General features: G+C 46.2%; 1 protein-coding gene across 2 annotated transcripts in view; it reads left to right on the forward strand.

Annotated features, from left to right (window-relative positions):
- The first annotated feature begins 18,235 nt into the window (after positions 1-18,235).
- The window catches only part of FH (fumarate hydratase), a 146,030-nt gene continuing 138,275 nt past the window's right edge, over positions 18,236-25,990 (forward strand). Inside the window, exon 1 of one of the 2 annotated variants that reach the window (XM_029594019.1) lies at positions 18,236-18,423. In XM_029594019.1, the coding sequence (XP_029449879.1) occupies positions 18,247-18,423 (177 nt within the window). In that variant the 5' untranslated portion in view covers positions 18,236-18,246. Of the gene's footprint in view, positions 18,424-18,510; positions 18,556-25,990 lie in introns of those variants that run through there. The other variant, XM_029594020.1, reaches the window with a different exon arrangement.

Below are 25,990 nucleotides of genomic sequence, written 5' to 3' on the forward strand. Positions count from 1 at the left end.
CCAACTGGTCCGTTGGAGTCCTGCCTGCTTTGAACACTGTCTACAGCTCCCACGTCCACCCAAACCTCTGCACATCTGCTCCTCGCACCTCCTACCTGAGCCATACCAAAGCTTTGAGGACGTTTTCTCCAAGGAGATGGCGGAGATTCTTCCCCAGCACCGGCCTTTTGATTGCCCTATTGATCTATTGCCGGGCACCACGCCCCCTCGTGGCCGAGTGTACCCACTGTCGTTACCCAAAACGAAGGCCATGTCCCAGTATGTGACGGAGAACCTAGCCAAGGGTTTCAACCGCCCTTCTCGCTCGCCTGCTGGTGCCGGATTCTTCTTTGTGGCCAAAAAGGATGGCTCTCTCCGGCCATGTATCGACTATCATGGCCTGAATCCCATCACCAAACGAGACTGGTACCCTCTCCCGTTGATCCCGGAGCTTCTGGATCGTCTTCAGGATGCCCGCATCTTCACGAAGTTGGATCTCAGAGGGGCCTACAACCTCGTCCATATACGCCCAGGGGACGAATGGAAGACGGCGTTTAATACCAGGGATGGGCATTACGAGTATCTGGTAATGCCCTTTGGACTCTGCAATGCCCCCGCCGTCTTCCAGCACCTCATGAATGAGGTACTGCGCGACATGCTCCACTCACATGTCATAGTCTACCTGGACGACGTGCTTATCTTTTCCCAAAGATGTGGACTCCCATCGTCGCCATGTTACACAGGTTCTTCAGGTCCTCCGAGACAACCATTTGTATGCCAAGCTGGAGAAGTGCACTTTCGAGGCTGAATCTTTGCCCTTCTTGGGATACATCATTTCCTCCACCGGCTTCCGCATGGACCCAGAGAAAGTAGCGGCCATCACCAAGTGGCCTCAGCCCACGGGTCTCAAAGCCCTCCAGCGATTCCTGGGCTTCGCTAACTTTTATAGACATTTTATCCCACGTTACTCGCATCGAGTTGCTCCGCTTACGGCCCTGACCCGCAAGGGAGCTGACGCCAAGAACTGGCCTGATGCTGCGGTAGCAGCCTTCTCTGACCTCAAAGAAGCATTTCTTTCGGACGTTTGCCTCCAGCATCCAGAACCCTCCAGACCGTTCATTGTGGAAGTCGACGCCTCCAGTATAGCGGTTGGGGCGGTTCTCAGCCAACACTCCGACTCTGGTCAACTCCTCCCCTGCTCCTACTTCTCCAGGAAGTTTTCTCCAGCTGAGAGCAATTACTCCATCGGGGACAAGGAGCTGTTGGCGATTAAGCTCGCCTTTGAAGAGTGGAGACAATGGCTCGAGGGGTCCCTACATACTACCACCGTATACACAGACCACAAGAGCCTGGAGTTCCTGTCACAGGCTCAACGACTGAATCCCCGCCAAGCCCGCTGGGCCTTGTTTTTCAGTCGTTTCGACTTTGTTCTGCAATACCGGCCGGCGACCAAGAACCTCCGAGCTGATGCTCTCTCCCGTACTTCATGCGTCGAGGAGGATCAAGACCCTCCTCAATTTATCCTGGACCCGAGTAAGGTTCGCCTGTCTGCCTTGACGGTCATCTCTCAGGATAGGACTGTAGTTCCTCGCAGGGATCGCCTAACGGCATTACGCTGGGCTCATGACTCCCTCATTGGAGGGCACGCAGGGCGCGAAAAAACTCTAGAACTTATCAACCGCTTCTATTGGTGGCCCAACATCCGGCGGGATGTCTACACCTATGTAAGTTCCTGCCCCACCTGCGCCCGGCAAAAGCCCAGTCCTAGATCCCCTTGTGGCCTTCTGCAACCACTACCAGTCCCCACCGAACCCTGGACCCACATAGCTACGGACTTCATGGTGGTCTTACCCTCGTCTTGCGGGCATACAGTCATCTGGGTCACCGTTGACTGCTTCTCAAAGATGGTGCACCTAGTTCCCTTGCCTAAACTTCCTTCAGCACCCGAACTGGCCCTTCTCTTTGCTCAGCATGTCTTCAGGCTACATGGTCTCCCACAAGATATAGTCTCCGACCGGGGACCCCAGTTTGTAGCACGCTATTGGAGAGCTCTCTGCAAGTGCTTCAAGGTAAAGCTCAGCTTCTCCACAGCCTTTCACCCACAGAGCAATGGGCAGACCGAAAGAATGAATCGGACCCTGAAGGCCTACCTCCGAGCTTTTGTTAATGAAAAAAAGATAACTGGTCGGAACTATTGCCCTGGGCCGAGTTCGCCTATAATAACCAAGCTCACGCCGCCACCGGCAAATCCCCGTTTCAGCTTGTCTACAGGAAACCACTAAGGCCTCCGCTCCCGCTGGCTGTCCCCAGCGCCTCGCCTGCCGTTCAAGTAACAGCGCAGCAACTACAGACATTGTGGCACAGGACCCAGAACCAGCTACGCCGCTCAGCCGCGTCCGCCAAACGAGCGGCCGACCGCCACCGACGACCAGCTCCCACCTACCAGCCAGGAGACCGAGTCTGGCTCAGCACAAGGAACATCCATCTCCGCCTCCCATCACGGAGATTTGCACCCAGGTTCTGTGGTCCATTCCAGGTTGCTGAGAGAGTGGGTCTGGTTTCGTATCGGTTGAGACTGCCTTCAACTCTCCGAATCCACAATGTCTTCCATGTGTCCCTGCTTAAACCCGTGGTCCTCTCTCGCTATCACCATACGCCCCCGGATCCTACTTCAACAGCCATTGACGACGACCCCACTTACCAGGTGCGTGAGGTCTTGGACGTCCGCTTCCACAACCGTAGGTGGGAGTACCTACTGGCGTGGGAGGGCTGCGGTGATGAAGATAACACCTGCGAACCCAGCCGCAATATCCTTGACAAAAACTTATTGCAGCAGTTCCATCAGGACCACCCAGGAAAACCGGGGCCTCTCAAGAGGGGCCGTAAAGGGGGGGGTACTGTTGCGGTCTCTGCCGCTTCCCCTGCGCTAGGTCTGAACAGTGCCTACCTCCGCTGCTGGAAACGCCGTGTTCCGCGTGGCTGGGACCCCGGCGGCGCCGTCTGCTCCACGTGGCGGCCGCCATTGCTTGCCCGTCTCTCCGCTGCCTCGCGCGCGTGCGAGGACGCCCACTTTGTGCGCACAGCTCCCGGAAGTCTGGCCCTGCCTGTGCTGATGACGTCACGCCCTAAGCCCGATATAACCGGCGTCCGGACTCCTTCTCCTTGCCTTGCAACGAGGTTCACTACTGCCTAGTAGTTCTGAGTTGCGCTTCGTCTGTTCTTCGTTCCTGCCTTGACCTTTGGACTGCCTTGACTCGCTTCAGCCTGCCGCCTGCCTCTGACCTTGGTTCGTTCCCGACTCCGCTTCTGTCTGCTGCCTGCCTCCGACCCCGGCTTGTTCTCGACCTTGCTTCAGTGCACAGCCTGCTACAGACTCCATTCCAGTCTACAGCCTGCTTCAGTCCACAGCCTGCTACAGACTCCGTTCCACTCTTCAGCCTGCTTCAGTTCCAGCTTACTACAGACTCTGCTTCAGTATCCGGTTAGCTACAGTTCCCGCTGCCGCCCGCTGTCCTGTCATCAGCTGGCCCTCGGCCTGTACAGCCGGTCCTTGGACTATCTAATACTTTTGGACTTCCTATACTACAGTTCCGGCCTAGGCCATTCCTGCCACTGGACTTTGAACCTATTCCCCAAGTCCCAAGGTTCCAGGACCCTACGGGCTCCTCCTGGGGGGCTCCTGGTTCCCGGGTGAACACCGCCAGCCTGTGGCTCCGCCTCCCGGCCTACCCTGTCATCCTAGGTGGGCCGGCCCAAGGGTCCACTACCTCGCCTGCAGTATCAGACTGCAACATAGGAGACTTGATTTGATTAGACCTGTGTTACTGGCGTGGAGGTTCATGTGCAAATGGTAGGGCATCAACCCTTAAGCTACAGAAAGGATTGAATTGGTGGGCAATCCAGAATTTCTTCCAGGTTTGCACAACACAACCTTTAAAATACAGAAATGACAAGGCTTGGTAACTATTAATAATTTTTATTGTACATCACAGAGCAGCATTTTCTCTTTTGAACAATTCAATTATCTTTTCACTATAACCCATGGACAATTTTACATGTATTCACAAGCCAGACCTTATTTGTCAAATGTAATTTCACAGGCTCCTAAAATGTTTACGCAGGAGTCATTTATTGTAATAATCAAAAAGTTAAAACAGTACAATAATACTTTGTCTTTTTGGTACAATATACATTTCCATGCAGAGGTTTTACCCTTGGTTACTCCTCTTGCACAAACATGGACAGCAGCACTAAGAACCATTATAACAGAAAAAAAAAGATAAATTACTTTGATTTAATATATAAAACAACTATAGATGCAAGACTTCAAGAAATGCATTTCAAATTGTTATATAGGACATGTATATGGTAGATATGGTCAAAGCATAGTAAATGAAAGTTACAGAATAGGATGTGTGTTTTAAATGTCATATACAAAGATGTACATTTATGCATAATTTTTTTGCTTGTCCAAAACTATTCCCTTTTTATGGGGATACAGTTTTGAAAATGATCGAACAAGTTAGTTATTCACCATAAATTACCTTTCTGTGAAGAATTTGTTACGTGCAGTGCATTGGGTCTCTAATGTTTCCAAACATCAAGCAAAATATATTCCAACAATAGTCTTATTAGCAAAAGCTTCTATTCTTTATAACTGGATCAAACCTCATGGGGCGGCATCTTTAATGTGGTATCAAAAATTAGCTGATTGGATGCAAATTGAGAAATTGCACGTAAAATATGTTCAGAATTGGGTGGATATATATGGGGCAGATTTTCAAAGGCTACGTGCGTAACATACGTGCCTAACCTGAGAAAATCTGCCCCTTCGCACGCCGAGCCTATTTTGCATAGGCTCGGCGGCGCGCGCATGTCCCAGGGCTTGCAAAAAGGGGTTTTCCGTGGGCTGGGCTCTGGCCCGGGGGCGTGCCGGGGGTGGGACAGAGGCCTCCGGCACAGCTGCCATGCCGAGGGATGGCGTGCCGGCAGCTGGCCGGTGCGCGCAAGTTACGCCTGCCCAGAGGCAGGCGTAACTTTTGAGATAAAGGTCAGGAGGGGGTTTTAGTTAGGGCAGGGGGCAGGTTAGATAGGGAAAGGGAAGGGAAGGTGGGGGGGCAGAAGGAAAGTCCCCTCGGTGGGACCGGGGAAAGCCATTGGGGCTCCCTTAGGGCTTGGCGTGAGCAAGGTGCAATAGTGTACACCCCCTTGCGCGTGCCGACCCCGGATTTTATAACATGCACGCGACTCCGCGCGCATGTTATAAAATCGGGCGTAGTTTTGTTCGCGCCAGGTTGCGCGAACAAATCTACGCCCTTGCGCTGTTTTTAAAATCTGGCCCATAATTTCTTACCTTCCACAATTCAACACGCTTTTGACAGTGAGTGTGTTCTCTGAGAAGATGAATAACTCTGAGGATTACGTTTTTTTCTTTTTATCTCTTTTTTTTTCTCTTATTTTCTTTCTTTTTTCCCCGAACTACCAGTGGAGGCATAGTTCCACGAATGTGCTTGTGTGTTATTTGATTATGAATGTGATGCCTTATCTCTTTAGATATTTACAATATAGGGGTGTTTATTGTACAGTGGAGCTAATCTGATTGGTTTATTGAATTATGTATGCAAGCTATTGTCGCTACCTTCAGTGATGTAGACCTATTTTTACTATGTATTTTTGCTAAATGCTTTATTGTTATATTGTTTAATCCCTATTTGAATAAATAAAAGTTTAAAAAAATGCAGAATTTCTAAACAGGCATTCCAGAGCAGTTTGTTTCCTACAGAACTCTTATCCTCCTTGATACTTGATTCTATACCATCATTAACACATTGCCAACCCACCATGCCACCAGTTCAATCTTACCTATCATTTCAATATATTTTGCATCATGTTATCAGTGTCTCATTAGTTACCCTCTTTCCACTAGATCTTAAAGATAATTAGTATGTATATATCTTCATTAAGTGCCATGCACTCTCTCTGCTCTTAGCATCAGGTTGGTTAATCTGCAGATGATCCAAGCTAGAGCTGAGCCACAGGAGGGCCAATCACAGCAGCCAGCAGGTAGAGGCACTGATTTGACTGGGTGGGAAGCTGGGCCCACCCATATGCAGAAAACAGGATTAACTGAGGGAGGAGATGGCTAATCTTCAGGTAAGGTATTCTGGTGTGGCTAGCCTTGAAGTAAAACCCTAAATTAATCTTTTTTATTTCTATCTATTCACAACTGACATTACTAGCAGTCGATTCAGATAATGTGGAATCATTCATATTTGTCTGCTCTTTATTTAAATCCATCTGAATTACCTCGTTTTTCTCCATAAGCCATGAGGATATTCTAATTTAATAGTGTCCTTTGAAGATACCTCACTGTAAACCAGTGGTTCTCAACAATTGTGTTGTGAGGTCCTGGGCGGGTATCACAGGACCATAAGGAGGCTGCTCTCTCCTCAAGTGTCTGAGTGGGAATTGGTGGACTGCTCCTTTATCAAGCTTGACAGGAGGCTATTCTTGCTTACTTTCCCTCTTTCTGGCCCAGTGGGAGGCTGTTTCCTTCTTCACCCAAACATAGGGAGACATCCCATGCCCTTTTGAAGTCGTTCACAGTTTTAGACTTCACCACTTCCTCCGGAAGGGCATTCTAGGCCCATCTAGTCTGCCCAGCAAGCTACGCACTTTATCCATTTTTTTTCCCCTTGTTTTCTCTCCCACCTGTTACTATTGGCTTCCAGTACCCTCCAGCCCTAATTCCCCTCCACCCCACCACCAATTTAGAGAGCAGCGCCGTAACTGCATCCAAGTGAACGTCCAGTTCAATTAGGGGTAGCAACCGCTGTAACAAGCAGGCCACACCCTTACCCCATACTCTTACCCACCCCTGTTTTTATTTTTTTATGTTTTGAGATAGCAGCCCTCCATCCTTCCGCTCTGTGAAGGTGGAACACCAACTACTGGCCACTGGCATCCCACTCCGTGAATGCCTCTGTGGCTACTGCCGCTCCATGCAGTGTTTGAATGCCTCTGTGGCTACTGCCGCTCCGTGCAGTGTTTGAATGCCTCCTCTTTATTCACGCCCTCTAGACTTGATGGATCCACAGTTTTTATCCCATGCCCCTTTGAAGTCGTTCACAGTTTTAGACTTCACCACTTCCTCCGGAAGGGCATTCCAGGCATCCACCACCCTTTCCGTGAAGAAATACTTCCTGACATTGGTTCTTAGTCTTCCTCCCTGGAGCCTCAGCTCGTGACCTCTGGTTCTGCTGATTTTTTTCCGATGGAAAAGGTTTGTCGTTGTCTTTGGATCATTAAAGTTTTTCAAGTATCTGAAAGTCTGAATCATATCACCCCTGCTCCTCCTTTCCTCCAGGGAGTACATATTTAGATTGTTCAATCTCTCCTCGTATGTCATCTGATGAAGACCCTCCACCTTCCTGGTCGCTCTTCTCTGTACCGCTTCCATCTTGTCCTTGTCTCTTTGTAGATATGGTCTCCAGAACTGAACACAGTACTCCAGGTGAGGCCTCACCAAGGACCTGTACAAGGGGATAATCACTTCCCTTTTCTTACTCGATATTCCTCTCTCTATGCAGCACAGCATTCTTCTGGCTTTTGCTATCGCCTTGTCGCATTGTTTCGCAGACTTCATATCATTAGACACTATCACCCCAAGGTCTCTCTCCTGCTCCGTGCACAGATGTGGGTGGGAGGATGCTGGAAAGGGATGAGTGTTAGGGAATGATCGAAAAGAAGTAATTGGGAGACGTGAAGGATGATGGGAGCATGACGGGGTATAAGAGCCATAATATGTCATTTTTGGGAATGTGCATTTCCCTTATTTTTGTACTTTGCTTAATGTAGGAGGAAATGTACTTCTGTTTTAGTTCTTCAGATTTGCACTGCACGCAGAGTGGCTTTTTATTTTATTATTTATTTATTTATTTATTTATTTATTTATTTATTTAAATCTTTTCTATACCGTGGTTAGGAAGGATCCGTCACAACGATTTACAATAGGGCACATAAAATAAGGATGTTGAGATACATTAATTTACACGCGTGCCGTAATGATTGGGTACATAGTTTTCTCAATGATATAATTGGGGTGTGATACAATACTGTCCAGGAACTATCAGTTTAAAAACAAATCTAATTTTATAAGTGTCAACTTCTCATCTTGTGAAGAATGAGAAGGTAGAGTAAAAAACAAATCGAAATATTGCTACACACTTTATTTGTTCATATCTCATACTTCGCCTGCCTCACTGTTTCTCCTTCTCTGTTTGGTAGGCTAGCTTGAATAGCCAAGTTTTTAAGCCTTTTCTGAAGGTTTTGTTGTCTTTTTGCAACCTTAACTCTAGTGGCATGGTGTTCCACAGTGTGGGTCCTGCCAAGGATAGTGCTCTCTCTCTTACTTGAGTTAGTCTTGCTGTCTTAATTGATGGGATAGTAAGGAGTGCTTTATTTGCTGACCTTAGGTTTCTGTTTGGTACGTGTACACGGAGGGCTGTGTTAAGCCATTCCGCTTTTTCATTATGTATTAATTTATGTAAGATGCAAAGTGTTTTGTATTGTATTCCCTGCTCCACAGGTAACCAGTGTAACTCTGCTAGGGTTTCGGTGATGTGGTCTCTTTTACTTTTACCGGTCAAAATTCTTGCAGCAGTGTTTTGTAAGATTTGTAGTGGTCTGAGTGAGGTGTATGGTAAGCCTAGTAATAGTGCATTACAGTAGTCGGTGCTTGCAAAAATCAATGATTGTAGGACTGAATGAAAGTTCTTTGGTGTTAGCAGTGGTTTGAGTCTTCTGAGTACCATGAGTTTAGCATATCCTTCTCTAACTTTTAACGATATATGTTGTTTTAAGCTTAGTTCGGTGTCAATTATAATTCCTAGGTTCCGTACTTTCTCCGCTAGTTCAATCTTTTGGTTGTTTTTGAGTGTGATAGTGTTTTGAATGATCTCTGTCTTTTTGCGTTCTAGGTGTAGGTTTCCATTCCAATTTTTGTTTTCACTTTTGTAATTTGTGATCTTTTGGTGAAGGTCGGTTCTGTGTGCTTGACCAAGGTGAGGTATTTTACTAGCATGTAGGTATTTGTATCTGCCTTAGTTGTTGTGTTTTCTCAACAGGACATGCATTAGTAGTGCAGTGCTGCCTTTTTATGAAAAGATAGGAAAATTGGTTCTTACCTGCTAATTTTCGTTCCTGTAGTACCACGGATCAGTCCAGACCATGGGTTGAGCCTCCTGTCCAGTAGATGGAGACAGACCAAAACTGAAAGGGTATCCTATATCAGGACAGAGCCTACCCTGCATCCCTTCAGTATAACCATTATCAAAGCAGAAAAGTATAAAGACAATGAGTATAAGGTCAAGCAAGTAACAAGATAACTTAAGAAATCAGTGAAATAATGGAACAATTGAATGAACTCTGTAAAGAATCGCTCTTGTGTAAATATCCATGGTCATCTTAAGAGATGCTTCCGGTGCCTTCAATGAGAATCCAGGAAAAGATATCCAGAAAACACCTGTAAGGACAAGAAGAATACTTCAAGCGGACAGACCGATAAGAAACACGGGAGGGCGTCTGGACTGATCAGTGGTACTACAGGAACGAAAATAAGCAGGTAAGAACCAATTTTCCTTTCCCTTTACATACCCGGATCAGTCCAGACCGTGGGATGTACCAAAGCTTCCCTAAATAGGGTGGGACCGAGACAGTCCCACTCGAAGAACCTGCTGTCCGAAGGACCCGAACATTGGCGCCCGAACATCCAGACGGTAATGCCGAGCAAAAGTATGCAGAGATTTCCATGTAGCTGCCCTGCATATCTCCTGAGGAGAGACGGCCTGACTCTCTGCCCACGATGTGGCCTGAGAACGCAAAGAATGAGCCTTAAGGCTATCTGAGACTGCTCGGCCATGACAGATATAGGCTGATGCAATCGCCTCCTTCAACCAACGAGCAATTGTAGCCTTAGAAGCCTTGTTGCCCTTATTTGGATCACTCCAGAGTACAAAAAGATGATCTGAAACTCGGAACTGATTAGTGACCTGAATATAGCACAATAACACCCGCTTCACATCAAGACGTCTAAGATCACCCCCCTGACTTACCTGCTATATCGTCAGGAGAAAAAGCAGGGAGTTCCACGAATTGATTGATATGAAAGGAAGAAACAACCTTTGGCAAGACGGAAGGTACTGTCTTGAGGGAAACCCGTGAATCTGTGAAATGAAGGAAAGGTTCCCTTCAAGGCAACGCTTGAATCTCCGACACTCTTCTGGCGGAGGAAATGGCAACCAGAAAAACAGTCTTGAGCGTCAAATTTTTTAGGGTAGCCCTACGGAGAGGTTCAAAGGGTGCCTCACAGGACCAAATTAAGACTCCACGAGGGACAATTAGCCCGAACAGGCGGCTTCAAGTGCTTAGCACCCTTGAGAAAACAAATGATATCCAGATGAGTCGCCACCGAATATCCATCAATGCTGCCTAAGAGGGAGCCGAGGGCTGACACCTGGACCCACAAAGAGCTGAAAGACAAACCCTTGGAGAGGCCCTTCTGAAGAAAAGAAAGAACCTGGGGAATCTGAACTTTACGAGCCGGAACGCTGGATTCCGCACATTCATTCTCAAAGATTTTCCAGACCCGGACATAAGCAAGGGAAGTAGATGGCTTCTGAGACTGCAGTAGGGTGGAAATAACTTCCTCCTTATATCCTTTCTTTCGTAATCTCTGCCGTTCAAAAGCCAGGGCGCTAGACAGAAGCGATCCGCCTCATCAAAAAATACGGGACCCTGCCGGAGGAGGCGCGAGAAATGGCCGAGGCGAAGAGTACCGTCCGTCACTAGGTTTACCAGATCCGCGAACCACGGTCTGTGGGGCCACTTGGATGACCGGCCCCTTGTGGAGTTCTATTCTTATGAGAACCTTTCCCATTAGGGGCCACAGAGGAAACACATAGAGGAGAACGTCATGGGGCCAGGGAAGGACCAGGGCATCCACTCCTTCTGAACAATGCTCCCTCCAGCGGCTGAAGAATCTGGGAGCTTTGGCATTGCTCAAGGTAGCCATCAGGCCCAGGTGAGGAGGACCCCACCTGTGAACAATCAGATCCATCGCTCCGTCTGATAATTCCCACTCGCCAGGATCTAGAAGTTGACGGCTGAGGAAATTGGCTTGGACATTCTCTTTGCCTACTGTGTGAGAGGCCGCTAGGCGCTCCAGGTGCTGTTCCACCCAGGCGAGGAGCTTGCTGGCTTCGAGAGCCACCAAGCGGCTCTTGGTGCCCCCCTATCGATTGATTATAGGCCACCGTGGTGGATTTGTCGGAGAGTACACACACCACTCTGCGGCGGATCAGCGGAAGAAAAACTTTGAGAGCCAGGCGCACCGCTCGTGCCTCCAGATGATTGATGTGCCAGCGGGACTGGACTAGGGACCAGGACCTCTGCGTGGCCTGGGATTGACAGACCACTCCCCACCCGGAGAGGCTGGCATCCGTCGTCACTACAATCCACTGAGGTGTCCGCAAGGGCATTCTCTTCGAGAGGTGTGCTAGCGACAGCCACCACTGTATGTCGGCGATGGTAGAACCGGTGAGAGGTAGGGGCATCTGGAACTGCTCGGACACCGGCTTCCAGCGGGATAGCCAAGCTTTCTGTAATGGTCGCATATGCGCAAAAGCCCAGGGGACCAGATCGATAGTGGAAGCCATGGTCCCCAGTACCTGAAGTTAGTCCCACGCCATGGGAAGTGGGAGCGAGAGATGTTTGTGCACTTGGTCCATCAGTTTGAGTGCCCGAGCATCCGGGAGGAATTCCTTGCCGATTTGGGTATCGAAGCGCGCCCCCAGAAATTCCAGGACCTGGGAGGGCTGAAGGTTGCTCTTGGAGAAGTTGACTATCTATCCGAGAGAAGTGAGGAGAGCAAGAAACCGATCGACCACTATTCTGCAGAGAGTCACCGACTTGGCCTGCACGAGCCGGTCGTCCATGTAAGGATGGACTAGGATTCCTTCTCGGCGAAGAGCTGCCACCACCACCATGACCTTGGTAAAGGTGCAGGGAGCGGTGGTGAGGCCGAAAGGCAGAGCTCGGAACTGGAAGCGTTGGCCCCGGATGTTGAAACGGAGATACTTCTGATGCTCGCGACGAATAGGTATATGGAGATAGGCCTCCGTCAAATTGAGGGAGGCCAGATATTCACCTGGACGAACTGCCGCTATCACTGCCCTCAGGGTTTTCCATTCGGAAATGGGGTACCCTGAGGGCCCGATTGACCCTCTTGAGATCCAAGATGGGGCGGAAAGAATTGCCCCACTGACTTGCGTGTGTAAAAGCCGACAAACGCTAAGGAAAATACACAAATAACATTTCCTCCTGCAAATGCTTAAAATTAGCACACACATGCATGACTAGGTGTATTTTATATAATGTATGTATGTATGTGTAATTGCTTGCCTATAAAATTCATGCACGTGTGCTTCCACCCACACATGCGTGTATATGAGTGCACGTGTGCTTGTTTTAAAAGGTACTGTCCTTGATTATATATGTCTTAAGTACATCCCAAAAGGGGGAAGGGTAGAACAAGGAGGGAGGAACCCAAAATAAAAAAAAAATCCAAAACCCTTTAGAAGTGTGACCCTCTTTTGGGGTAGCTTCCAACTACCAATGGGGCCATGAAAAAATGTAACATTCTTGGGGCTGGATCTCAATGCATTACCTCCCACTCAAGTCTCTTTCCCCATGGCCTGAATCCTTTGTTGGTGGGGGGGGGGGGGGAAGGAATTCCTCCTTCGGGGCCTGGAGAGACAGGGTTGACCTTGATTTCCTTTTCCTTGGGAGAGGTATAAATCCCTTACCGCTGTGAGTGCTGCACGTGCCAATAAAACGCAGGAGACGCAATCTGAGTGTCCAAAGGAAATATTTTACTGAAGGGGCATTAGATGAATAAATGGCACAGGTCAAAAAAAACAGTTCTTAGCACCACAGTCTGATCTTTGCTATTCATAATCCTTCCTCTAACCGGAAACACTCAGGGCATGGATAAATGAAATTCCCAAGTGAATGTGTGGGCAGCAAAAAAAAACAAACCCAAAAACCCTCCAAAGCTGGCAAAACAGTATAAGTTAAGCACAGAGTTCCAATTTCTTCTCTCCCAGGGTGAAGACTCCAAGTGGGAGTCCTCAGCTCAATATTGGTTTGACTCACAGTTCTCCCAATGACTTTCTCTCTCAGGTAGACCCGAAGTCATAAAAAGTTTAGGACAATTGAGTAAATGTCTTACACTGCTTTTTCTGCAGCTCTACTTTTTGCGCAAGTTTTGGAATAGAGCTTGATATGCAACTTGCACTGTATTAAAATACACATACAAAATGAATTGTGCTTTCTCTGTGCATGTTTTTTCAGTCTTAACATTTTTTAAAGCTGGGTAATTGTAGCAGAATAATATGAAAAGGCACTTCCGTGTGTTATTTTTGAAACTGCCAGGCACTTGGCTTTGTCCTTTTTAATTCATTTTAATTAAAATGGTGTAAGCAGTGCCAACCAGTGGAAAAGCTGCATACCGCTATGAAGAGAATCTGGGTCTGATTTCTAGGTCTGGTCTTTTGCTCCCCTGGCCAGCCAAGGCAGCATAAGCGGTGTTCACAACCCCTGGGAGACAGGAATCCCGGTCATTGTGCAGATTTAGATTCCATTAATTGCAGGGTTTCAGAAGACCCCCTGCTTCATGGCTTCTAAGGACTGTCACAGTGATAATGGGGCCAAGTGAGTTAGGAGGGGATATAAAATAGGAGAAAAAGCCCCCAGGCAGTAGAAGATTCAAGGTGCCAGACACTAGTTCTGGTTCCAAGAAAACCGAAAGCTCAAAGAACAGAATGAAAAGGCCAGGCCCAAAATAAAAATGGTATAAGCTATGTAATATTGCTGTGCTGGCATATATGATGTCAGCAGCAGGAATAAGCATCAACCTAGAGTTTTTTAAACCCAAGTTGGCAGATCACTTGTTCAGTCAACTTACTGTAGATTCTAACTGAGCATGGAAATCTAATTTGGAACTTTATTCAAAACAAGAGTGGAGCTGAGATCCCTTACCTTCCCATCAATTAATCAGACTACATACCTGTGGTCTTTGCTTCCTAACTGCTCTGTAGCAGACTAAAATAATCTCAGAATTATGGTTTCATGGCAAAGACACCAGACAGAACTTGCATTATGACACAATGACAGTCTATACAAGGCTTTGTAACTAGAAAGTAGCAGGATTTCACAGCAGGACACCAGACAATAAACATCTGCTGAATGTGGGACTAAGCATCAGAAGACTACAAAATGTGAAACTTCTCATGAGGAGCCAGGGTGCCAACTCATGGAAAGATTTTTTTACTGAAGGTCTTTCAGATTCTTACGGACAACCTAACATTTTTACTGATACATTTTATCATTGCTATTTCAGGCATAACTGGGCTTACTATGTCAAGATCTACCCATTTATGCACCAAGATATAGTCCCCACCGCTGGAGTATTGCAGTGTCTTAGATCCCAGGTCTATAACACCCATGCGGAGGTCCAGCACTCATGACATTCTTACGGACATGTTGTTTGCTTGCCTATTTTTTTTGGCAGTAAATTTACTGTCAGTCTGCAATCCTGTATGGAGCAACAATACAGGTCAGAAAAGAGAGGAGAGAGAAAAGGGGGTAAGAAAAAAGGATCTATGAAATCCAGATTAAAAGCTCTGCCCATTCCTAACTTCCTGAATTCTAGTTCTCAACTGTAGTTCATGCTCATCTGCTCTTCCATCTTTCTCACTGGTACCCCTTGAGTACATTTCTCAAACACCACATCCCTCACAAACTTTGAGTTTTCTGCATTTTCCATTTCTTAATTTCTTTTGTGATAACTATCACATATGGACTTTTTTGATGTATTCTATTGTGTATTGGGTATTTAATACTAATTAGCTGACTGGGATCATTCAGCAGCTCCCCGGGAACTTGTCTTGGAAGTGCCGGAACCCAGCCAAAGCATCAGCTGGAAGAAGGAACAACGGCGCAGAGAGAAAGGTAAGCAGGAAACAAGATGTAGTAGCACCATACAGCCACCACTATCATTTTTTTAATGAAATACTTTTTTTTTTTTTTAGGAGAGGGTTAACCCAGCTAGTCAGTTTTCAAAACATCTATATATCCTCTCACAGGCCTCAATTACTTTGAAAGGTTGCAGGCCCCCAGGCTACAAAGAGCCATTTTTTTTTTGTTTTTGACCAAAATATTTTGAGAGCCACATCACCACAGTTGAATATTAATACATTACCCCTATACCCATACAAAATGCATGCAATCATATAAGGGGCCAATTTCAAAGCCATTTATATGTACAAAAGGCTCCTTAGAAAATTTGCCGGTCTTTGTGTGCAAAATGTATGCACATAATTTCATGCGTGATTTTGTACACACAAAACAGAAGCATTCTGGGACAGGTGTGGAAGCACAGAATTTGAGAGGAGTTTGGATTTACACGCATGCTTTCAAATTTTAAAAAGCATGTGCGAAACTCCACATACAAAAGTTACGGTATGTCCGGAGCAAGTACAGGGCATTCGTGTGCACACTGGGCTTTGAAAATTTGTGCAAAGTTTGCGGATACTTTGTTCTCATCTTTGAAAATGTTTTTCCCTGAAGGCAATTTTCAAAGCCATTTCTGTTTTACCTACGGAAATGAGCTTTATGAAAATTGCAGGCAAAAGTACACATGTAGTCCCACAATGCACATTCTTTTATCCACATAATGCAGAGATGCTCTTGGAGGTAGGATTTGCTCGAGGAGACAATATCAAATGTAATTTGGCCTGGAAAAAGTACCCACTAAGGGGCTGTTGCAATAAAGTGCGCTCAACCTAGTGCCCAGGTTAACCCACAATGGACGTGCTAGACTACCACCTGATGCAATACGGGGATTAGTGCATCCAAACCAACGTGTATCTAATAGCGTTCATCACATGTAAATGCCATGTAGACGAGGCTATTGGCTATTACCCCTGATGCAAAAAATTGACGTGCACCCAACATGCACTTTTTAACACGGCAAACTTAATGCCCGCCCCGGAGTTGGCTTTAAGTATTGCTGCATGTTAAAGTCTTAACAAAAAATACTGCTTTTCTGTTGGGAGGATGGCCCTGCCGAGCACTGATGTGAGAAGCGACGCTCTCTTTTCTCAGCATCTTGACCCTTTGGGCTGGATATTTTTATTTTATGTTTTTGTTTGCACCAATGTAGATGTATTTTCTTCCTACTAAGCATTCAAGCGAAGCATCACTCCTCCCACTGCAATAAAGCCACCCTGTCCACCCCAATCGTTCTCTCTCGTATTCCTGCAGGCAAGAAACACCCATTTCTAACGGGTGCAGAGCCACAACTCCCCTGGGCTCCCGATGCTTAATGCGGCAGCCCACTTAAACATAGCATTGGGAGCCCAGGAGAGATGGCTGTGCGCATGTTAAAAACATAGGCGTCTAGTTTTGACTCACGTTTTCACCTGCGTCTTATTGCATCGGCCTCAGAATAAGCAGGCTCAAATCTCTGCGAGTACCTTATCTCCCAGCAATAATCAAACCAAATGTACATCCTTAGTTTTGTTTTACTGGTGCAAACCCTGAGGGGCCAAAAAACTACCTGCAGTATTTACACCATTATGTGGATTTTAATTAATACCCCTATAACATAGATACAAAAAATACATATACAACATATGACAAATTGAGTGAGATGAGAAAGAAAATAAATTGGTGGGGCAATAAAATTCTTTTCACAATAACAATCTTTTATTCTATTTTTTCATACAGCCCCAGAACTCCTCCAACACAGCCCCTGCCTTTACAGCCCCATTCCAAGCCCAGAGCCCTCGCCATCTTTTCCTCATAGCCTCTGCTCCTACACCCACCTCCAACTAAGATCTGCAATTTCCGCTGCCACCCCTCCCCAGATGACAGCGTGCAATTTTTGGTGCTGTGATCAACTGCTCTTCAAGGTGGCAGCAGAAAGTCTTTTCGCAGGCAGATCGCTGTAAGCTCTGACGCAAGTGTAGCTCGATTTAACAGAATAGATACCTTGTGGTTCCCCATTAAACTGGATAATTGTGTGGGACTCAACTGCAGGCATATGTTTTACAGTAAATTGGTACCAGGGAAGGACTAAGGAGTTTGGGAGGGTTGGTGTTCACCCTTGCCTCTCCCCCACTCGGGAACAATTCTTCCCCGATCACTCCTGCTATAAAACTCTTCTCATCATTATGTTTCGGTGGCAGCCCCACAGCAAAGGCAGCCACATCAGGTGCAGCCAGCAGGGCCTCCCTTCCTTTGCCCTCACATGCAGAACGGCCGTGCGGCACCTCACTCGCTCAGATTTCCTGTTACCATGCAAACCCAGGCGAGGAGATGGGCGCCGCAGGCCAGTCAGTGTGCACGGGCTGAGGGCTGCCCCGCGCTGCACGTCCTGCTTGTTATGGGGCCAACACCAAGACGGGGCGGGGATTCGGTAAGGACCGGATTTAGAACCACAGCCGGGGCAATTCTAAAAATTTGGCACTGGCAGCAGTTGCTTACATCTAAATCCAGGCCCGATCAGTATCGGAGATGGGGGTTAAGATAATCGTCTCCTCTTATGCCAGGGCTGGGAATGGTAATTGAGCGATATGACATATCCGTTCTCAAAGAACGGCATGAGGCTCAGGTTACAGACCCCCGATATAGCCGGACGTAACCTCTATCGCCATATTAGACAGGATTTTAGTTCCAACCAGAAGGTTAAGAAGCTGTCAGTCCAATCTTCCAAAACTCATTCTTTCCACAGCTCCGCCCTTCGCTTTTTTAATTTTTCTGCAGGCTACCGAACGTTTTTCAGTCATTTTTTTTTCTGATTCAAAGTTATAAAGCAAGCAGGACTTTCCAAAATCTTGCTCATCCTCAGCAGGGCCGCAGAACGACCCACAGCGAAAAGCCACTCCTAAATCACAGAAGGAACTTGGTCGCCGTTAAGAGAGAAAGCAGCACAACCATCACACTCTCTACATCTCCCCAGCACCCTCCCGCATCCTAACCCCCAATGCCTTACATCACTTCCACTTTCAATGCCACGCGTCACACCCTCTCTCCGCCCCTTACCCCTTTCCCTGCTCCCGATAGGCTGTTCACGCGCGGGCACCGCCTCCTCTCCTGTGTCTCCGCCCCCCCCCCCCCTTTTCCACCTTTCAACACCCTGCCGCCATGCTCCTCCTCTTCCCCAGCCCCTCCCCGCAGCGCACTCGTCCGCCGCCTTTTTCTGTCCTCCCCGCCTCTGCCTTCACCATGATTCGTGCCCTGCGTTCCCTCCAGCGGCTCAGCGCCCGCTCGGGCTGTCTCCTAACTGCGGCTGCCGCTCGCCCGGCGCAGTCTCTCCGAATGGTGAGCAGTGCCCGGCTGCGCGTGCTCGATCGCCGGGGTGACCGCCGGTGACCTTTTCCCTCTCCTTCCTCTTGTGCCTGCCCCGGGTGATGGAAGGCAGGGATGCGGGGTTCGCAGCTGTTGGAGCGCCGTGTATGTGGTTTTAACCTCCCGAGGGTGGGACGGGAAGACGTTTCTGGGCTGATTTATTGAACGGGGCTTGGGATGGTGAACACATACAACTACTGGGTAACGTCTTGCTGACGGATCGATTGTAAGCTCCATGGAACAGGGACTGCCTCTTGTATGTAGCTGTGCGGCGCTGCATATGTGTAGTACCACTTTAGAAAGTATGGTGATGATAGTGGTAATAGATCATCCGATGGCACACTGTGAATAAACTTCTGACTATGCAGTGGCTCTGATTAGTTGGGAACCTTTCTGCAGCATTTTCAGACAAGTTCATGCTGAGCCTTGCTATTTATTTTTTCTCATAGTATTATTTTAGTGTAGCTTCCATCCCATTCTGGTCCTTGGCATCGGTGCACAAGGGAAGGGCCATGGACCACACAAGGCCACATGACCTTCCGGGGTTCCCGCAGGTTAAAATGTTCACTCCTTTCAAGGCCCTTAGCGTTTTTTCTGATAACCAGTATAGTCACTCCACTGTCCACACCACAAATTCCAGAAAGTACTGGCACACCACAGCACAATGCACCAGTTCTGTAATTCAGTTCCAAAAGTGGCCAACAGATTAAGCACACTCTCTTCTGCATGCTTCTCCCACTCCTTTCTAACACAGGTTAGCTGTTTGGAATGGGTACACCTTCCACCCCTGGGCCTTCTCAGTACCAGTTGGGGAGCTGAAATCTTTTTTTCTCAGTGGTTCCTTTTCTTTTCCTCTGTCTTGAGTCATTTGCTGATTTAGTAGAATTAGGCTTTGCCTCTCCTTTGGTTCCTCCCAGTAAACGTGTCCCAGGGCTCCTAGGATCTGATACTTCTCAGAAACACTTCTTATTGTTACTCCTTCGAGACTACTAGGAACATCACTCCAGGAATCCTCCTCTGTCTCATCTGAACCTTCTCTTGTGAAGAGAGAGGACTACAGATTCCACTCTGAAGAGATAGTCCTAAAACACCCAGACTCTACATCTTGGAATCCTGAACGCTCGGCCTCTCCCATGCACCAGTGGGTAGAGGGGTTTTTATAACCTCAAATCATCTCTTCTATTGGGTACATTAACACTACACTGACATCATGTGAAGGCAATCTAGTGAGACCTCTGTCACTTTGAGGGCACTCAGACCATCTGAAGCCTCAAGATGTATGTTTGTGAAGGGCAAGGCCCCATTTTGAAGAGAAAAAATGGGCATCTTTTTCCCTGTGTAAGGTAGACAAGCATGATTATTTAAAATTTAGATGATATTGATAGTAGTGGTATAGAAAGCAAATATTAGGTTTCTTATTGCTGAAAGCTTAGATTTTAACTACAGTCATTGCATGCAGATTACCCTAGTCTTCTTTGAATCCTGATACTGTCTTACCACTGCTGTTTAAGTGGCTGATGTACCAAGCTGCATACGTTTTTGCAGACGGGGACCTACATGTGTAATGATGTGCAAAATACTGGCATTTCGGCTTTTTGCACATTTTTATTCATATAGGACCTATTTGTGGAAACATTCGCAAATTGACCCCCTCACATGCAGTAAACGTATTTTTGTAATCCGCTGCATGCACAAGTTTACCAAATCTTCTGAATTGAGTTGCTGACATGCAGTATCATGCAAATCAGCTCTTCTTAGAATACTGCGTAAACCAGTGTGCGAAGACATCTTCGTAAGCAAGTTTTCACAAAAAAGATAACCACCTCACTTAAGTGCAGTTATCTTTTTTTTGTGAAGTTGCCTATTAAAAAAAAAAAAAAAGTATACATGTAAGTTTTCTACTGAGCATATGAATCCTGCTAGAAAAGGTTATGCATGTAAAATTGTGACTTTTACACTGCACATCTTGGTATATCGGCCTCTAGGGTAATTTTTCTCTACCAGTGTTGAGAGTTCTTTCTATGCCGTGCTGGAAGTCCCAGTATGATCCTCCTCCGACTCCATTGGACAGTACCCCCATCCTTCAGCTTGCATCACTAGCCCCACCCTCTTGTCTCCGAGGCATTTCAGGCAGGCCTCTGGAAGAGGGGAGGGGGCAGGGGCAAGGAACCCACCCAGCAGCAGTGATTGCCAGAGAAGACTCTCTGCTCCCTTATCCAGCCCCGCCCTGCCACGCCACATCCCTACCTGTCTGTCTGAAGTGCAGGGCTCTTTTCTGCTGTTCTCTGTTTGCTTGTAGAGTTACTGCTTCAGACCTTAGATAAATCTCAGCTGTCAGAGGGGAAGAAGAGGGACTTGACCAACGCACCAGTCAGGTGAGAATGGTTTGTGGGGAGGGAAGAGGGTTGAATGCTAGAAGGGTGCACATTCTTGGGATGACTGTGTGAAAGATAATGAATGTTGGGAGAAGTGAGGAGGGGTTTGAACTCTTGGTAGGAGGGAGGGGGCATAGAATGCTGACACGAGATAAACCCCTCCCCCTGCTAGCCAAGGGTCAGGTGGATAAGCCCAGGCTATATCGGTGGGAGGGAGATGCAGAGGAATATTGTATGGGATAAAGCATACTAGGGTAGGGTGGGATGTGGAGAAAAGAAGACCAAAATTAGGGTAGTGGGTCGGGGTGGTGGAGAGGAGCTGGGGGGGGGGGGGGCCTCAGATATGAGTGAGAATGGGGAAGGAATCAGGAAGCAGCAGTAGAAGGGGGAAGAAGAGGTATAAAGGACTCTGAATAAGGGGCAGGGTAATATAGTGGGGGAAGAGGGATATGGAAAGAATGACTCTGGAATAGAGGAAGAGAGAGGGGAATGGGAACTAGATTGAGAAATCCAGGGATGGTGGGAGGCATGGAGAAGGAGAGAGTGGAGGCTGAAGGGTAGAGGACTGTGTGGGGTGGATGGAGAGGGTGAGAAGACCTGTGATTGGGGGAGAGAGAGAGAGAGAAGACTGGAAAAGGGGAGAGCTGGGGATGGGAGGTGAAAGAGAGAGGACTCTGAATATTTGTTTTGGGGGGAGAGAAATATGGGAGATTAAGTTAAAAAAAAAAAGATGAGAAAATGAAGGAATGGAGAAAGGAGAGACTCAAGGGAAGGGAGCAGAAATATTGAAGGAAGATAAAGTATTAAAGTATCCACTCTGAAGGAGAGAGTCAAAGAAGAAGGAAGAAGAAGAGAAAGAGAAAGAGAAGGAGAAGGAGAAGGAGAAAGAGAAAGAGAGTGGGAAAACAAAAAGAAAAGAGAGAAGAGCAGAGATTGAGAAAAGGAGAGAGGTGCAGAGCCTAAAAAGCAGGCCAGACACACCAAAGGTTGGAAATTTTTATTGTTTGATAAGATAACTCATCAATGTAAAATCTCCTGGTACACAATTCAAAGCCTCTGACCCAACCATGTCTCCCACATAAAATGTACATGTTGGGAATTGTTTAGTTTTGTTGGCTAATTTGACTTTTTTCTCTTATATAATTACTTCTCTTGTAAGATGGACATGCCCATTGGTGATGAGGCTTTTGTATTGGGCCCAAAATATTATGTGGTACCAGAACTTACAGAATGTACTTTTTAAGTATTTATTTATTTATTTATTTATTTATTTATTTAAGATTTTTTTTATATACCGGCATTCATGATACAATCACATCATGCCGGTTTACATATAACAGGGGTGTACAATGAACAACAGAGTAACCTATTAGTGAGGAAGTAGGCAGTTACAAATAACAAGGGAGATAGAACTGGGAGAGGAGAAGAAAAAAGGAGAGGATAACATTAGATAAAGATATTTACATTAGCAATAACATTAGCTATAGATATTTACATGGAGAAGGGTTAGAACTGGCTGGAAAACGTATGGTTGATGGTGTGAGAGTTAGTTGGTGTCCGGGAATGCTTGTTTAAACAGCCAGGTCTTAAGTCTTTTCCTGAAGGTTTGGAGGCTAGGTTCTTGTCTGAGGTCAGGAGGGATGGAGTTCCATCAAGTGGGGTCGGCTGTTGAGAGGGCCCGATCTCTTAAGGTGATGTGTCTGGTGGTTTTGGCAGGGGGTACTTGAAGAGATCCTCTGAGTGCGTCTCTAGTTGGTCTGGAGGAGTTATATATTTGGAAAGGGACTTGTAAGTAGAGTGGGATATGTTGATGGATGGTTTTGTATATTATGGAAAGAGATTTGTAGAGGATTCTGAAGTGAATTGGCAACCAGTGGAGATCTTTTAGGATTGGAGTTATGTGGTCCCTTCTCCTGGAGTTTGTCAGTAATCGTGCAGCAGCATTTTGTATCATCTGAAGAGGTTTAGTGTAGGAGGAAGGGAGGCCCAGAAGGATAGAGTTACAGTAATCGATCTTGGAAAAAATGATAGCTTGTAGAATAGTTCTGAAGTCCTGAAAGTGGAAGAGCGGTCTAATTCTTTTCAGTACTTGGAGTTTATGGAAGCAATCTTTAAAAAATTTAAAATTTAATTTAAAAAATTTAAAAAAGTATAATTTTCCATGGGGTCAATCTACCAAACTTCCCTCTTCCCACAAAAATGAACTGCTCACCTGTTACAGGGAGCAAGTGTCCCAGGTTCATCCACCCACCAGAGCTCTGATAATCTTACCCTCCTACCCATGGTAGGAGGAGGGCAGCACTTCATACTTGAGTGCACTTCCTCTGCCAGCTTAAATCTGATATCTGAATGTTGAGGGGGGGGGCTGTAATTTCTCAGAACAAGTCTGTTCCCCACATTAAGGTATTTAGACTGAAGTCAGTAGAAAGAGGCACACACACAGGTCAAAGGGCAACTCTCCTGCTGGCAGGAGGGACTGGGGTTGAGAATAACAGTTTGGTTTGGTGTCTCATGAACATAGGCATCAGAATGGGGTGGGCCACAGGAGCAATGGTCTGACCAAAATCTAGCCTATCCATGGGAAATCTGGGACTGGGTGAGTCAGGCAGCAGGAGGAGGAGAGCAGTAGTGTGTCAACTGAGTTCTCCATTTTTACAGCTCTGGGCCCAATTGCGGTTTTGAAGCGCCTGGGATTCTGTACAGCTGTGTGAGTCGACCTAGGCAACAGCTCCCCTCTTCTTGCTACTGATCAGTGTGGGGGAGGGGAGAAGAGCTAATGGGAAGGGTGTAGGGGAGAGAGAGACTGATGGGTAATAAAGGGGGTGGGTGTAGTTTGGTTGGCTTGTGGCGAGGCCCAACTGAAAAAGCGCTCTGGTGCCCCGGCCATGAATATTGAGCAAACTGAAATATTTCGTCTTGAAACAAAAAATAAAGGTTGAGAAACACTTCACTAAGGGGCCTATTTACTAATGTGTTAATGCCTATTTTGGTGTCTAATGCACACTATAATGGCATTAACATGCATGTGCTTACATTACCTTTAATACAAAAAAAAAATAAATCTAGTTAATGCTTCAGCAGGGACCTGAGCCCCATGATTTCCCTTCACCCCACCTCTTCATTTGCTTCAAGCCACGGCTTGGGTCAACCACAGTTTTCCTATACACGTGAGGGAAAAGCTCTGTGGTGCTTTACTTCCCCCTCAGCAAATTTCTGCCTTTGAGCAGCAGTTACAGTGCCTTGAAAAAGTCTTCATTTTTCACATGCTGCTGTCTAAACAAAATACAAAGCAAAATGCTTTAAAGCAGGAATTAGTTTTAACTGATCTACACAAAACACTCTACCCCTTCATCATGCAAGAACAATTGTGGAAATATTCCAAAAGTAATTACTGTAAGAATAAAAAGACTTCAAAAGTTTTGACTTCTCAAGTCTACCTACCCTTTGTGATAGGAAACCCAAATGAGCTCCAGTTCAAGTAATTGTGTTAATAATGCCCATAATAAGTTAGAGCCCACCTGTGTCTAGTCACAGTAGTTGAGCTGATTCAAATGCTTCTGGATGAAGAATCAAGCTGCGTTCTGTTGCATGAAGCAAATTTGAAGGAAAGGTCAAAACATGCCAAACAAGCTGTGGAAAGAACCTTGGGATTATGTTATTCAAAAGTACGAATTGGGGTAGGCCTATAAGAAAATTTAATGTTTTAATATCACTTGGGATATTGTCAAGTCCTCCATTCTAAAGTAAAAACTGGCGCCACCAAGACTGTCGTAATTAGGTCATCCTTTCAAAATCAGTAGCCGTGGGATAAAGGAACTGCTGCAGAAGATCACTCAGGCCTAAGATTACTTTAAAAGAGCTACATTTATTTGCCAGAGGGAGAGGTAATTTGGCTGAGATTGGGGGAAAATGTTGACGGTTCAACATTTTGAGATTATGCCATCTACATAGCCTATATGGAATGGTAGCAAGAAAGAAGCCACCGCTGAAGAAAAACCATACAATGTGTCAGATAGCGGTCCAGATTCAGACAGAGCCGGCTAATAAGTTAGCCGGAAAAGACTGATTTGGCTAACTTAGCTGGGATATTCAGTGTTGTGGCTGTGCTGCTGGGTATACCCAAATAATTTTAGTTAGCTGGATAATTTAGACCTGCTGAATAGTTAGATTTAAGCTAGATTTTATCTGGCTAATGACTGATCTGGCTAAAATTTAGCCTTATAGACTGAATATACCAAAACATTCCATTTAGATGGATAACTTCTTTGTTATCCATCTAAATGGCTTTTGAATATCTACCTCATGGTGTTTACGAAGAAACACTTAGGGGACACTGCACACATGTGGGAGAAGGTTTTGTGGTCTTATCAGATCAAAGTGGACCTTCTGATCTCAATGCCAAGTGATATTTATGGCACGTTTGTTCTTGTTGATTTTGGTTTTATGTTGTTTAATTGTCATTTTATGTTTTATGGTATTATGTATGGTCTGTTGTTCTCCATGCTGAACTTGTTGGATTTGTGGATTAGAAGCTGTATATATAAATAAAACAAATACAGCACATCACTCTGCTAACATCATCCCTACATGGTGGTGGCAGCATTGTGTTGTAGGGATGCTTTGAAGCAGCAGGTACAGGGAGGCTTTTGAAAATCAGGGGAAAGATGGATAGTGCAAATTACAGGCAGATCTTGTAGGAAAATCTATTGCAATCGACCATAGACCTGAGACTGGGGAGAAGATTCACTTTTTAGGAGGACGCTGATCCTAACCACAGAGCAAACACAACAATGGAGGAGCTGGGCAAGAAGACAAAGAATGTCTTTGCGTGGCCCAGACTGCAGTCCACAGGCAATCCCTGGCCACCTTGAAAGACCTTGCACTCTCCAGCCAAGAAGAATTGACAAAATTTGCATCCTGTTGTGCAAAGTTGATAAGTGCTTATCCTAAATGATTCATGACTGTTTTGCTGCAAAAGCGGCTTCCATCAAATATTCTTAATTACTTTTGAAATATTTCTATAATTGTACTTTTGCGATGAAAATGCAGAGTATGTTGTGTAGATCTGGAAATACATTCCTACTTTTATGCATTTTGACTTGTATTGTTTTAGATAGTAGAACCTGAAAAATATACAAGGCAGTGGAAACTTTTCCAAGACACTG

Source organism: Rhinatrema bivittatum, chromosome 3 (assembly GCF_901001135.1).
Source record: "Rhinatrema bivittatum chromosome 3, aRhiBiv1.1, whole genome shotgun sequence".
In the NCBI taxonomy this organism is placed as follows: domain Eukaryota; kingdom Metazoa; phylum Chordata; class Amphibia; order Gymnophiona; family Rhinatrematidae; genus Rhinatrema; species Rhinatrema bivittatum.